Source organism: Schistocerca gregaria, chromosome 6, assembly GCF_023897955.1.
Source record: "Schistocerca gregaria isolate iqSchGreg1 chromosome 6, iqSchGreg1.2, whole genome shotgun sequence".
Classification (NCBI taxonomy): domain Eukaryota; kingdom Metazoa; phylum Arthropoda; class Insecta; order Orthoptera; family Acrididae; genus Schistocerca; species Schistocerca gregaria.
The window spans coordinates 430,780,429-430,796,482 of NC_064925.1; the positions used below are offsets into that span (position 1 = coordinate 430,780,429).

The 16,054-nt window shown below is 40.1% G+C and overlaps 1 protein-coding gene across 2 annotated transcripts in view; it reads right to left on the reverse strand.

Moving 5' to 3' along the window:
- The window catches only part of LOC126278027 (N6-adenosine-methyltransferase catalytic subunit), a 62,426-nt gene that overhangs the window by 22,036 nt on the left and 24,336 nt on the right, over positions 1–16,054 (reverse strand). For both annotated transcript variants that reach the window (XM_049977755.1, XM_049977756.1), the window contains exons 6-9: positions 8,045–8,171; positions 7,786–7,957; positions 5,116–5,285; positions 4,811–4,955 (exon numbers count right to left, since the gene is read on the reverse strand). In XM_049977755.1, coding sequence (XP_049833712.1) covers positions 4,811–4,955; positions 5,116–5,285; positions 7,786–7,957; positions 8,045–8,171 — 614 coding nt within the window. The remainder of the gene's footprint in view (positions 1–4,810; positions 4,956–5,115; positions 5,286–7,785; positions 7,958–8,044; positions 8,172–16,054) is intronic.

Consider the following 16,054-nt stretch of genomic DNA (forward strand, 5'->3'; position numbering starts at 1 on the left):
TATTTTGATGAAATATGCTAATTCCTTCACTACTTGGATATATGACCTCATCTGAATATGATTCCTTTGTTAGAGGTACTTCCTTTAAGTAGGGGTACCTATCAGCTGACTTCAACCTAAAACAGGTGCAGCTCTAACACCAACTACTATAGCAATTTTCCCATGAGTGATCCCACCGCCACCCACAACACTGTCACCTATAGGCTTTTCCAGCCTCCACTTCCCATACCTGTTGAGGTGTAGGCCACACCTAGTGAAACCCCATCTATTGATGGACTCAACTGGCACCACTGCAATGTGAGCCAAGCCCTCCATCACCAGTGCCTTCTCCAGCCCCAACTTAACACACCTAACAGCAGTATTAAGATAAGGCCGATCACGACGCTGAAACAACTACAAGAAGTGCACATTAGTTTGAGCAGCTATCTTTACGAGGTTACCACCTACATCATTCTATCAAGACTATTCCCAGCTCCACCCACTCCCTTACTACCTGATCATCTTTTTTAAAACTGCTACACAATTCCCCTATGTTGTCAGTCACGTGAGCCACAAAGCAATGCTGGTAACTGGTACTCACTCCCCAACACTTCCTGCAACTGCTGGCCCGCACCTCTGCCATTCGAACTACCTAGCAGAAGAACTTTCTTCTTTGTGTTAGAATATCCAACTGGCTCAGACTTCCTAACTGCTGCATATTTCCTACACTTACAACTACAAGAGGCTCCTCTCCACTAAACTCTGACAGTTAGTCAAATCTATTGGTTATATGCAAAGCACAACTGTCTGAATATCTTCTCCTCCTAGCTGCCTTATCGCCAACTGCCATTTCCCATTCCCCACTCTTTGAATGACTCTAGAACTGTCATAGAAGAATCAGGTGGCCAGTGAAAATGTCTAACAATCAGCTTTGCTTCACCTAGACCTGTTATACGTGACCAGATAGTTTCTCTGTCACACTCAACTACAACCTCAACAGAGACAATACTTCTGTCAACTGCAATGGTGGCACTCACCCTCCTATGGACTCTGATCTGTATTTCTGATATATGTGCCATGACTTGCTAAATGTCTCAGAGCATTCCACTTCAAGTTTCAGCCACGTCTCGGTTCCAAGAATAAGTTGAGTGTGATAATTTTCCTGGATGGCAGTAAATTCAGGAACTTTGTTACGAATACTTCGACAATTTACTGGTAAAATTTTGTCACTTCTACTCTGAAAGCAGTCTGATCTCCCTTGCTGCATATTGACTAACAAGTGTGCACTAGAATACCTTGAAGTCCTGCCTAAGCCTAAAAAACCTTCATGTGCGTTCCACAAGTACTCTGCTATCCAAGTAGCTGCTTCCTTTGTTTGTGCACCCCTGACGTATCAAGGGGCATCCTACAAATCCCCAACCAAAAATACAAGTCCAGAACTCTACAGCCAGGACCATCATATAGTTAACAAATCATTTGGTTGAGACCCTTCACTCAGCTCCAAACCAAAGGACCCCAATTAACTCTGGCAACAATGCTGCAAATCATGAGCTCTGCTTGCTCCCAACAAACGAGGCCAGAAGCCTTCACCGCTTCTGCCAGCCACCTGTATGAATTGAGGATGGCCTCAGAACCCATGTACAAATTTTGCATAGCACATGTAATCATTTGAAAGAACACAATTTATCAAACAACGTGAAAGTATTAGAATCTAGACCTTTCAAGTGAATTTATCTGATGTGTGGTCAGACTTGTACAAAAAGGGAAAACAAGAAGTCACCTTGGACTTATAAATAAACTTGAGAAGCACATAGATGAATGAGTGACAACTTCCAAATCAGTGTGCCAAAGACAAACACTGCAACATCATCTTATTCTACTTGCAGTGACGTACTTGGTACTTGAAGAAAGCACTCATGTCATTGCCTGGTACTAAAACTGTTTATGTTTACGAAGAAAGCACACAACACAAAGAATCACATCTAAGATGCTTCACAAAAGAGAAAAATAGTGAGAGTTTAGCATAACTGAATCTTAACTGTAACACATGAGAGCACTATGGCCTACCACAGGAGGAGAAACAGCGGACAGAGCTCTACTACGCACCAAAGAAAACAGTCCAATCATGAACTTTATAACATTTCCTTTCTGTGTTGATGTCAGGTAGCCATCACCAGTGTTCCAAGAAGACTGAGAGATAAGAAGTTAAAAGCATATTGTAGTTAAAGAGTCTCTGATACAATAAAACACAGATGTATGCAACTGTGAATATCAGGGCATAAATAGAAAAGAACCAGAACCCAATTTGAAAGAATGAAAAAAGACTAACACAAACTTTGTGACAACCTTTAATTTCATACCAAGACTTTACAATTCCTGTGTGTAGTGATTAGGTACAAAAAACAGAAATCATTATGCTTGAGAGAAATGAAATATTAATACCAAAGAAAATCTAAACTGCTGCCATGATAATAGAAATATTACTGCCCATCAATGAGTAAATGGTGGAGTATAGTTTGATCAATGTTATTGTGGAACAGAAAGGCACTCCCACTACTCACCAGAGTTATTAAATTTCCTAAGCTTCTATCCAGCAAAATAAACCTAAAATCTGTAGTGCCAATTATTTTTCTGAACATTAGATACCCAAACTGTGTACCAGCACCCATGTACAACTAATTTTCTACAATAGAGCATAACAAAAGATGGTCATATTTTTATTCTATGAATTGCAAATGCCCAAGAAGCAATTTTTATACTCAAAATGTATGTAACCTGCTCATGCATATAACTGACATAGTTCCTGTTTTTCATTTCATTTTTTTTAAAACCTCTTTCTCAAATCTCTTTTTGATCACTGGAAATTGCTACATATGGCCATTTGTGTTATGGAGGTGAAATTAACCCAATATTTCCAATGCATTAGAATGCACTGGGTCTCCAACTGTCCATGGGGCAATGTGGTTCCTATAAACTGTTCAGTCAATCAACATCTCTTGAAGGTCATTTCAAGTTTAGAACATGAGCACTTTGTCATCTCACAGTACGAAACTTTCTCAACATGGAAAGTTTCTCACTGCATGGCATTCACCACCATCAATGTCATTTAAAACTTTCACACTGGGACTGAGAAATACATATCTCACTGTTAGTCAGTGTGCATATTCATGCTTTCCTTTATATGGCAGTTCTGGTTTTCCTGTTACTCACTGTGGGGCAGCAGATGTATTCAAACGCTCTAGGCCACAATTTCAGTATACCGACCTTTTATTTTGAAAATGGCATGAGTTCATTTAAAACAATGAGAAACCACACAAAATAATTTTACAAACAATGGAAACTCCATGTAGGAATATCAATAATGTAGGAAAAGTAATGAAGGCTATGGCCAATAGCTTTGCGTAAATGTCTTTTAATTGTGGCTGTCTGCAACTTAATATGTATTCTTTACAGTAACTAGCAAAATAATTTTACACTAAATTAATCACAAATTATGTGATATCTCATTCATTCATACAGCTCTCTCATTGGAGGGTCATATAAAATTGTATTCACAGCTGTTTGTTACACCAGGCAGATGGGTAATACATCATACTGTAGTGTATTTCTGGTGCATAATTGGTAAATTTGAGCTTGAGCCATTGATGGTGCACGCTGCTCAGTGGGAGGATCTACTATGAGCCACCAGTGGTGGCAAGTGTAAACATGTTAACATTCAACTGCTATCATGAGGTAAAAAACATTGAAACCTGTCTTGTAGTGGTTGTCCACAGCCAACAATACCAGATGATGGCTGACTGCTACCCTCTAATTATCATTCTCTAAGGAGAAAGCAACACATTTGCTCTCTTGGAGGCAAGTGAGAGGGCTGTGCTGTCCAAGACAGTACACAACCCAACCATCTCTACATGTTCAATTTGGCTTCAAATCATCCATTACAAGTGGTATGACCCCCTCCACCCTCCCACTCTTATTGTACTTTGCATGAAGAAAATGAACTATGGAACAACTTGAATGGATCCTGGCTCATGGTACTGCGTTCTCTCCACCTACGAGTGCAGGATATTTCCGACACCTCATGATCATCACAAATGATATGGAGAAGACCATGCATCATTACAGATTTCAGGTATGCAGCCACTCAGATCAGACAGGGAGGCAAGCCATACACATATGGGGGCATATAATATGACCATTTGACCTGTGATACCTGCAACATGAACACAATTTAATATGCTTTCAGACCACTTTAACTCATAGTGTATTCTCACAGGGAACCCTCCCCTGCCCCTCCCTTCACCCTCCAAGATGACATCAGAAGGATTGCTTTCAAGTAGAGGGACTGGATTGACCACCTGGTGCATTGCATGCTAATGAAAATTACAGTGCAAATGGTGGAGCGACAAATTACTGAACATTATCCAGCAGGAGATTTTGATTACATAGGTGTGCAAAGATGTGCACTTGCAATAGACTGTGTTTATTTTGGTTATTGTCTTTTTTTATTTGACAATGAAACTATGTTATTAGTTTCACAAAGCTTATCCTTTCATTCCCTACTTCTCTTATGACTAAGCCGTCAAATTTTCAGATATGCAGGTGGTGCAATTTTTAATTTTTGTCTAGTTTAGATGCTCTTTGTTATCTTTGCTATGATATGTATGTAGAATCTAGATTGTCTTTTTTAAAAAAAATAAAACTCAACCCAAAATTGTTCTGCAAAAGGCAAATGACAAATTGTGGTGCTCTCTAGTTTTCACCAATATATATATTCATAAAAAAGTTTCTTACTGCATTAAGGTATTTAATACTATTTACTGAAAATACTAACCTTCCAGTCACCCACAGAAATATAAGTCCTTCATCCTGTAATGTTGGAATGCCTAACTGTCTCATCTCATCATCAGACATTGTACCATAAGGCAACTCCATGTGAATGTCCCATGGAGGATCGGCCATTATCACAGCAAATTTCCCTACATACAAAAAGAGAACAAATCACACCTTCTTATAAAAGTTTTTTTTTAGTTTCATTGCTCATGATTCTACAGTTGCAACAAAAGATGTAAAACTAACTAAATAGTGATTCTTCTGAAGGAAGAACGAGTCAATCACATTTTGTTTTTACAAAAATACCTAATACTGTCATATCCAGATATCTAAGATCACACTGTATCCACTGAGGAGGATACAATATAGTCATTTCTTGAGATCGCCCAAGTGCTTTGCATTCTATACTTTCTATCTTGCTACCAGCTTCCTTTGGAAACTGCACAGTAGGGCCATCTACCTCATAATGCACATACCTGGAAAACAAAACAGTGTTACAACTTTGTGTTAAAAGAGTTTCTGGCACTAAGTTACATGGTAAATGATAATGGTCTGTATCTTGAAAATCATATTCCACTTTCAAAAGTAGCATCCTTCAACTCTATAGATTCAATCTATCAATACAGCAGTAATTTCTGACAAGACCAAAAAAGGCAATGTCAATTAATGCCCGTCTTCCCTCCCATTGTTTACACTATATGCACTGAGATGCTTATTATATGAATTTTCCAGAAAGAGATAATGAAATACAGAATCTGCCGAAAAAAAAAGTACACACACTTTAAGAAACAAAAACCATTTATTATGTGTTTGTTTTACATTTAAATACTGATCACAATGTCTTCAATTAAGCATGTGGTTAGGTTAGATGTTCAAAATGCCCACCATTGGCAGCCAGCAACATAGTGGAATAACAAGTGGTCACTGCAGCAACATTGTTCAATGTTTCAATGGAGATAGCCACACATGTCTGGACACCTTGGAGGGGAACTTAATGAGTACTCTTCATTCAGTCCAATGTCTTTGCAGATTGTCATCCAAGAAAGCTTATATTATTCCAGGCAAACTAGTCAAAAAACAGCAAATGGGGAAAATAATTTACAAAGTTTTGAAGCTCTGGGAAAATACTCGCATGGGGTATAGCAGTAAGAAACAGAAAAGCCACCCTCACTACACCTTCCCAAAGGGAGGGTGCATCATCTCTTTTCACCTCACTAAAAGAGAATTTTTTTTTTGCACATATTGTTTCACTTTTAGAAGAGAACTGTAATTACAAAAAATATTCCTCAAAAAACTCTACACAGAAAAAGTTTTGCATTTATTTTAAGTAAGGCAAATAGTTTTAGAGATATAAGAGTTGGAACAGGATTCCATTGATGCATAATGTTTGCAGCTTTTGTTGCTTAGTCAGTCAAGTAAATGAAAAGAAAAATTACATATATCAAAGAAATTTCTTGTGTGTTCAGTAATGTTGAAGTCAGGATTAGTTGACCAACAATGAAAATCTGAAAGTTCCCCTTCCCATTCACTCAACATTCTCCTATCACTGCCACTGGCAATTATTCAGTTTAGTTGAGTTGATACCATGAATTTATTAAAGCTATGCGAGACAGTTCAGTTTGCTGTGTTGTGTAGTGTTCCTGATTACTCTTTTTTTCCTTTTCTGTGGACCGAGAGTATAATGCTGGATCCTACCACCTGTTTTATTTGCAATAAGTCTATTTTGGAAGGAAAGGTATCAGAAGTGACAAAGGGCTTGCAAACTGTGATACATGTCAGCAAGAAATGGAAGAATCAGGCTGATTCTCTTCTACAAAATGTTGGAATGACTGAAGTGCACCAGGTATTTCAGGTGAATATATTAAGCAACGTAATGTAAAGAAACTACCTTACCTTGCCGATATGAATATATTTAACATAATGTACAGAAACTAATTAGCCACAATATTGCACAAGTAGATAATAGAAGTTTAAGACCATGTTCATCTTTTCCATTCAGTTTCAAAAAATAATTTTTCAGGTGTGACAAAAATGTGATTTGGAGGCTGAGGGAAGAAAACACCACCTACAAAAACATCATCCAAGGTTTGCAGTTCATTCTTTAGCTCTGAAACACACACTGCTTGAGAAAAAGAAATGCAGTTATGATTTCAGTATGAAGGCAGTTGAACACACCTGTCATCCTGGAACTTTGGATTATACTTTATATGCGATTACTATTTTATGTTACAGTGAGGGGCGTCTGCTAAAAAGTGTCTTTTAAAATGATGTTCCATTTTTATTCTACATCTTTGGCACAGAAATTGGATACATTATTTATGAACAAAAAAGTAGTTTTCTGCTTAATATTTATCACTTCTGACTACCTTATGTGGCCTGGAATTGTACCAGCATGGTAAAACTGCAGCAATCTATCTTAGCAACTTCTATCAAATATCATAAGGACACCACATCATCCTCAAATCTGTTGGAAGTTTATCAGTTATATGGAAATTACACAGTCACAAACCATGGCCATAAGAAGCATGTGGCAATGTTGGTAATCCACATTTCTGACTGTTTCCTCATACAAGTAAGGATTAATTATGGTTTTTATGGCATGATGTCCCCAAACAAAAATCTCCACAGAGATGTACAATGATATGCAAATTTAAAAAAAAATGTATTAATTCTTTTGGCATTAACTTATCATTAAACAGAGCTTCTTGGTAAGCAGTGGGAATAGTTTCACCTTAATATAACAAGAACACAAGCAGACACTCACAAACAAAGGTAACACGTAAATTAAGAAACTACTACACTGATTTGTTTCCAACAGGAAAAGGCCACATGTATTGTCTAATGAAAAATGCAGGTTCTTTCATTTGGATGCAGGTGGACCGATAAGATTTTTTTTTTTTTTTTTAATGTTTCATTTTACCTTCACTACATAAATACTAAATTTTCTATGTTAAAGCCGCACTTCTTACAACTTACTTGCATGTATCCATATGAAAGCATGTATTTAAAAAAGAACAGTCTCCAAGTGCTTCATCTGTGTGTTTTTGAATAATTTTTTTGAAGTGTAGCTTCTTACAGGCTTCAGCAGAGTTAACCTTCATGCACTCAACCTTCGTCCCATGAGGACAAAACTCCATCACCTGAGCACCTGATACAATATTTTGAGGCCTTTAATGAGAAGGAAAATTTTAGCTATAATAAATGTCACTCAAAGGTATACATTAATTTTTCTCACCTCCTTGTGAGCGGAATCGCTCAGCAAGCGATCGTTCCTTTGCTGTAGGCTTGCTGAGGAGGTCTAAAATTTCTTCACCAACTTTCTTATTTTCCTTTTCACGTATTGAAGGCATGGAGAGAAGTGACTGTGAAACAAAAACATCTATTTTAGACATCTAAAGCTGGCATACTAATTCACACTGTAACAATATGCCAACAAATTCTGGTAGTGCTTTACTTCTGTTAAGAATTCTTAATACTAGATGAGATTACTTCACCAGTCCTAACTTTCATTGCTGTTCGTTGTCATTTTTTATTGTTTCAGCAATGGTGAACAGCAGCATAGGGTGCAGCTTCTGATTTGTTTCATTTACCAGGTACTCTCAAACTCTGCAGGCACCCATTGGTATTCATTCCAAACGTACTAGCCACATAGCCAACAGTGTTCAGAACAGAATGGCCTTTTGCTACTACTACAGTGTTTAACCATGACAGGAGGCTTTCCTCATTAGTTAGTAGGAGCAGCCACTGGAGGCTAGTCCTGTAAATTATACTAACAACAAATTATGACTAAGTGATAATCTACTCACACTGATACTTAAGAGAATTACTTCTTTAGAGTTGCTAATAAAACTCTTTTATTTTCATTTTGAATACTTTGAATTTTCATTTTCTTACTTGGTTTCTACCGGAAAACTGTTAAAACTGCTCTGCACAAGGAAACAAAACTCATTTCTGAACTCTGTACAGGGATGTATAGCTTACACAAAAATTATTTTTAGATTTAGTACTGAGCTTATGAAGTCCATAGTTCATTCTAAATTCACTCTTGTTGTTATTTTGTGACCTGCAGTCTGAAGACTGATTTGATGCACCTCTTCATGCTATCCTGTATAAGGCTACTCATCCCTGCGTAGCTATCACATTCTACACCCATCTGAACCTACTTACCATATTGAAGCCTTGGTCTCCCTCTAAATTTTTACCGCCATACTCCCTCCCACTTCTTGATACCTCCAGATGTGTCCAATCAACCAGACCCTTTTTCTAGTCAAGTTGCACCGCAAATTTCTTTTTCCTCCAATTCAATAATACCAACATGAAAGGATAGATGCTACTCATCACACGAAGGTGATATTGAATGGCAAACAGGCACAATGAAAAGACTGCTAGATATTATTCAGCTACCAGACTAAGCCCTTTGTCAGATTTAGACAACACACACACACACACACACACACACACACACACGCACACGCACACGCACACGCACACGCGTGTGTGTGTGTGTGTGTGTGTGTGTGTGTGTGTGTGTGTGTGTATGTGTGTGTGTGTGTGGCCATAGCCACCACCTCCTCCAGGCACTAACGCCTGACTGTGACTGCATCTGAGATGAGCAGCTGTCTTTGCTGGGATGGGTGGTGGGGATACAAAAGAGGCATGGTGGGATGGCTGGTGGGGATACAAAAGAGGCATGGGATGGAGAAGGGGAGGGGCAGTAGAGTATGGGTGGTGGAAGATTTCAGTGCTGTCTGTGGGAGCAAGCAAGAATGTGGTAGGGATAGGATAGTGGGCTCCTAGACACAGCATTGGGAGGCTGTACTGTAGGGGGTAGGAGATTTTTATTATTATTATTGTTATTATTTATTTGGGGGGGGGGGAGGCAGGGTAGACAGGAGACAAGTAGAGAATGGCAAAGGCTTATGCAGGTGTACTGGTGGGATGGAAAGTATGTGTACAGCAGGTGTGGGATCAGTGAAGGGAATAGGCAAATGGAAGACGGGGACTAGCGAAATTTGAGGCTAGGGAGCTTACGTGAATGAAGACTATGTTGTGTGGAGAGTTTCCATCTGCAGTTAAGAAAACAACTAGTGTTGGTGGGAAGAATCCAGATGGCACATCCTAATTTTCCCCAATTTGATTCATTTGTTATTTGCTTTACCAATCTGATCTCCATTCTTCTATAGCACAACATTTCAAAACATTCAATTCTCATCTTGTCTGAAATGCTTATTGCCCATATTTCACTTCCATACATGGTTTCACAACTATGACTTATGAAACTGGTCTACTATTATGTTCTTCTTGAAGTCTGATGATATCTCACATGTCCCACATATCTTGCATTCCATGTGGAATGGTTTTGGCATGACAGTCTCTCCCAAGGATCCCAAAAAATCTGTTAAAATGTTGTCATACAGGGGGACTTGTTTCCTCGTAGGTCTTTCAGTGCTCTGTCAAATTCTTCTTGCAGTATTATATTTCCCATCTCATGTTCACCTACTTCCTCTTCTCTTTCTACAATATTGTCTTCCAAGTTGGTTTACCATATCCATCTTTGCTTAGTACTAGCTAGGCATCTGAGCTCTTGATGTACATACAGTTGCTTGTCATTTCTCTAAAGATCTCATTAATTTCGCTATGGGTGGAATCTATTTTTCTCCTGGTTATAACAACAAAAACAATCAATTATTGATAAAATTATTTAATGGATAGATAAAAAATCTAAGCAGTGGCACAACACACACACAAAAAACTGTTGTTATTGGCATGCTTTTGGAGCCAATGGCTTCTTCTTCAGGCATAAGGGTTGAAGGGGAAGGAAGAAGGGTGAAGGAAAAGGACTGGATAGGACTAGGAAGAGGGGTAGATTTTGGAAAAGTCAACCAGAAATGCAGGTCAGGGGAGACTTACCGTATGGGATGAGAAGGAAAGACGGCCTGCAGTTCTGTGTGACTTTCCTAAAATCCACCCCTTTCCCTAGACCAGATCTTTTCCTTCACCCTTCTTCCTTCCCCTTCAACCCTTCTGCCTGAAGAAAGGGCCACTGGCTCTGAAAGCTTGCCAATCACAACAGTCTTTTATGTGTGTGTTCTGCTGCCACTTGGTGAGTAGATTTTTTATTTCTCCTAGTTATGTATGCTTTTACAGCCTTGCATTTGTTGTAGCCATTCTGTATTTTCTGCCTACCTCATTTTTAGGCATCTGTAATCCATTTCACCTGCTTCGTTTTTACATTTTCTTCTTTCATTAATGAAATACAATGTCTCCTATACTATTTCCAAGAGGCCTTGTCTATTTACCTTTGTGATCCTCCTCTGACTTCCCTATTTCATCTCTCAATGATATGCAATTGTCTTCTATTGTATTCATTTTCCCTGTTTCACTTCAACTTTGCCTAACACTTCTTCTGAACTCTCAATAACCTCTGGTTCCTTTGACGTATTCACATACCACCTCCGTAACTTCCTACCTCTCTGCAGTGTCTTCAGTTTTAATCTGCAGTTCACAACCAATAAATTATGGTCAGGTCCAAATCTGTCTTAAAGCTTGAAATCTGGTTTCAAAATCTCTGTCTTATTATAAAGTCAATCTGAAATTTTGAGTGTCCCCAGGTCTCTCACATGTATGAAATCTACTTTCATGGTTCTTACATCAAGTGTTAGCAATGATTAAATTATGTTCTGTGCACAATTCTACCAGATGGCTATCTCTTTAATTTCTTTTCCCAGTCCATTTTATCCTACTGTTTTTCCTTCTGTTCCTTTTTCTACTATTGAATTCCAGTCACGCACCACGATTAAAAGTTTTGTCTCCCTGAACCTGGTTGCATAATTTCCTTTATCTTGTTACAAATTCTTTCAGTCTCTTCGCCTTCTGCAATGCTGACCTGACCTGAAGTCCTGTTCTTGCAGGCACAACACTTCACTAATTCCCACTACATCTAACTTCAACCTATCCATTTTAAATTCTCAAACCTAACTATCCTATTAATAATATTCCACACTCCAACTCTCAGAATTCCAGTTTGGTTTTTCCTGATGACAGCCTCCTGAGTAGTTCCTGATCCAGGAATTCACAGTGGGGACTATTTTACTTCCGGAATATTTTACCCAAGAGGAAGCCATCATCATTTAACTATACAGTAGAGCTGCATGTCCTTTGGAAAAATAAAAGTTCTAGTTTCTCTTGCTTTCAGCCATTCACAGTACCTGCGCAACAACGCCATATTGGCTAATGTTAGAAGGTCAGATCAGCCAATCATCCAGAATGTTAACCATGCAATAACTGGAAAGGCAGCTGTCCTGTAGTATCCTGGTCTGACAATTTGGACGGCACACCGGAAGGCATGGACGTAGACTACAGCTGCTAAGCGGCACCCCTATAACATGCGAGCACTGCTGTCACCGCCCCAGCTCTGCGATCGAGCTAAGCTTGTCATGCCAACCTACTGGCACTCACAAGGGCCATATAAAACTGACAGAAATCAGTTGTGTTCTGACTTGGCTCTGGTATTATATGTCATATCCATCATTGTTCAGTTCCAGATCCTGCCATGTTTCGGCTCTCGATATGGTTCAGTCTTCGAACTAGGTGCTCTGTTGTATCCATCCATAGCTATTGTTGTCGTCTTCATTGTTGTCCACACCTGTTGTCTTTCTGCGGTTTTGGTGACTCACCGTCTATCTTCTCGTCTGGTTGGCCAGCGGCTCCGAGCTGTGTCAGATTCCAAGAATTGGCAACGAGGTAAAAGGTTCACGGTGCACATGGACGTGAAACCTTTACAGCTCCTGGAACAGCAACAACAGCTGCTCCTGCAGCAGACATTGCAACAGTACTTCCATCAGCAAACTGACATTTTGTGTCATTAAATTCAGTTGCTGTCAGACTGATTACAGGTACACAACCTGTCTCGACTGTGGTCACCTCCCAGGCAGAGTCCGGCCCACCCGTATTTCCGCCATTTAACGGTACCAAGGAGGATTGGGACATGTATTTGCAGCAGCTCAGACAGCACTTTACCGCTTTTCGGGTCTCTGATAACACTCTCCAATGGTTGTTCTTCCTCTCTTGGGCTTCCCTGGAGACATTTTGCCTACTTAGGAAGTTGGCTCCCCTTTCAATCTCGGTTGCACTCACTTTCAAGGAAATGTATTCATTGTTGTTGACCTATTATTCACAATAGTTGCACATTGTCGCATTGTGCCTTGAGTTCCATCAGTACCACAAGCACGGCGGCCAGTCTTATCACTCGTGGGTGACTGATTTACAAGGTTTGAATTGTCGTCGTGATTTTACCCGTGCCAGCATGTCTTGCAAAACCTCATATTTCGATTCCCTGATCCATGACATAATGGTCCAATTGGCTCCCAATCCGGCAGTTGTGCATTGCTAATGGCATCAAACACCTATGTAGCCCTCCATTCCGCCCCTCCTCCAAGCGGAGTGGATGCTACACACATTTAAGCAACAAACGTTGAAGGCCACGGGTGCATCTACCACAATGGCAGAACTCACAATATTCCTGAGCACATATGGATCCAACCCTGTCCTCGACTGCAGCCCAGCAGAACATGGTCGACAGCCACATACACTCACCCCAGAACTGACATGCTGGACGGTACCCTGCTGGTTCGGCTGTTTGGACATGCTCCTGAGGGGCAAAACCCTCATGGATGCCAGCTACGGTAGTGGCCACTAATGAGCAGTGCCCTACAACAGATGATACCCAAAAGGTTTGGAGCATCGGCACTTGAACCATCTCCATCCCCGCCTCCAGCCCCATCCTCCATCAGTGAGTCATTCTGAGTTGGAATCGCTGCCATTTGCACTCCTGTAACTGTCGGCAGCTCCCCTAGGCAGTGCCCTATGTCCCGTGCTCCTTCTCATAGCTGCTGGTGGCCTCCACTGATGGGACAGCACCTGTTCACCTCCCAAAACATAGGTCTGGGCACTTCAGGCCCTATGCGCCCATTTCGAGGGGGAGGGACAGCCTGCCAGAAGGCAGAGACATAGATAACAACCGCTATGCTGAGCCCCTATAACTTGCGAGCACTGCTGTTGCCACCACTGTGCCGGCCTGCCGGCACTCACAGGGGCCCTACAAAGCTGGCAACAAAGGGGCTCAGAAGTCAGTTGTGTTCCAACTGCGCTCTGGTATCACACGTCGTATCCATCATTGTTGGGTTCCTGATCTTGATACGTCTAGGATCTCGATATGCTTCACTCTTCAGTCTCTCCGTTCTGTTGTATCCGTCCACAGCTGTCGTCATTGTCCATAGTTGTTTCTTTCTGTGGTTTTGGCGACTCACCGTCAACACTCTTGGCTGGTCAGCCTGCTGCATGAACAAATCGTGTCAGATTCCAGTTACTAGATGCCCCTCTTTAGGATCCATGCATTATTCTGGCTTCTCCACAGAAAACCCTCCATTGTGGTTGCATCTGTGGTGAGGCTACCTTTATTGTTGAGGCATGCATGCCATCCCACATCAGCAAGGCCATGGTCATAAAGGGTTCACTTATTATAAATCACAAATAGGAAGTAAATGCAGTGGTACAAAAGAGTAAGAAGCTCAAGGTTCCTGAAGAGGCTTCTGCAACATGTTTAGTTATTAACTAAACATAATATTCTTTCTCTTTTTTTAACCTTAGTGCATGCCCAGACATGAAATAGACCATAGATGTAAATTCTTCATCCTACTTATTTTTTAACATATGGCAGAAGTTAGCCACACTATGGCCAGCACACGTCTCTTCCCCCATTCTGCCATTCCTTGTTCATCCCTCTCCATACTGCATGTCCACTATTTAGTAACTTTCCTGTTATGGCCTGCACTTCTCTTATATTTACTCCTTGGAGACAATACAAGGTTCCTCTTCTTCGTTCATGTTGGTCTACAGGTTATATTCCCTTGAATATGAGTAGGAAATCTATTGGTGGTTTTCCATAAGCAGCCATCAATAGTAAGAGTATTTTCTTCTGCATTCATCTCAGAATCTTTACTGGTCATTCTTGCTTCCGTTTATTTGGACAAACAATGGCTCTGAACAAAACTATAGCCATTAGGTTTGCCTAATGATACCACCTCACTGTGTCAGGTGGCACCCAATAGTAAAGTGCAGTGATACTAACTGTCTTACACATGATTTTTAAGGCCAATTCAGAGGCTGCTTTTATGTGCTCGGAAGTGTACAATTTGTTTTATTTACTTCCATTTGCAGTTTGTTGTGCAGGCACCAGCTCTGCACTAAAGCTAAAAATTCATTTTTTTTCTGGCTGTGCTCTTGAATCTTTGATAGATCTTTTACCCCTATTGACTCTAGTTAGCTCTAAATGAGTACATAACCACAATAAGAATAGCTTTTCTTGTAATTTAGGGTATTCAAAAGGCTTATTGGTTGGCATGATTTTACTTTAGTTTGTCATGGATGTCTTGAGCCAAAACTGACCACACGGAGAATGTTCTGTATTGTCTGGGTCAACATTCCCTGTTGCCTCAAAATGTGCAGTTCTGTTGAATTTGCCTGTGCCTTTATTTACTGGCTTTGAATTTCATCTCTACATATCTTCCTGGTTTCCAAGTAGAGGAAGTTCATAGATTTCACCTGAGTCGTCAGTTCTTCATTTGATGGCATACTTTAATGCAATCTTAAAATACATTTAGTGCTTTGTATAAGGCCTCCACTTCACTGCAAAAATTGGGAATTGCCTCTGGAACTTGTAACCTAATTTCATTCCTCAGAAGCTCTTAGTGAACAATTTCACAGTTATAAATCCAAGTGGTACAGTTAGCAAAGGCTTTTTAAGGTCAAACAGTATTATGTCATCATCACTCGTAGTGACCTCCTCTAATACTTGCCATTCTCAGATGCACTGAACTTCAATTTTAGTGGCCAAAGTCTACATTCATTGTTTCTTCTGCTTTCCCATTATGTACAATGTAGAAAGAAGTAATTTTTGAACCAAGTCTACTAGTTTGACCCTCCTATTGTTCAGTCATCCTGATGGTATGGATATTACTTTGGCATCAATAACAATGACACGATATCTACAATAGTTACAACCAGTCTCCGACTTAAATACGGGGCTATCTCATGCTGGTATGGAAAGATGCATGTCGGCAAGCCAGTACCTCTATGGGTCCTGCAAGCTCACTGCATACCTTACTTAGTTTTGTAACTGTAATGTCCCTTTCTAAATAGCAATGGCAGTCACTGTTCTGGATTCTGTAATTACTATCTGAACTTG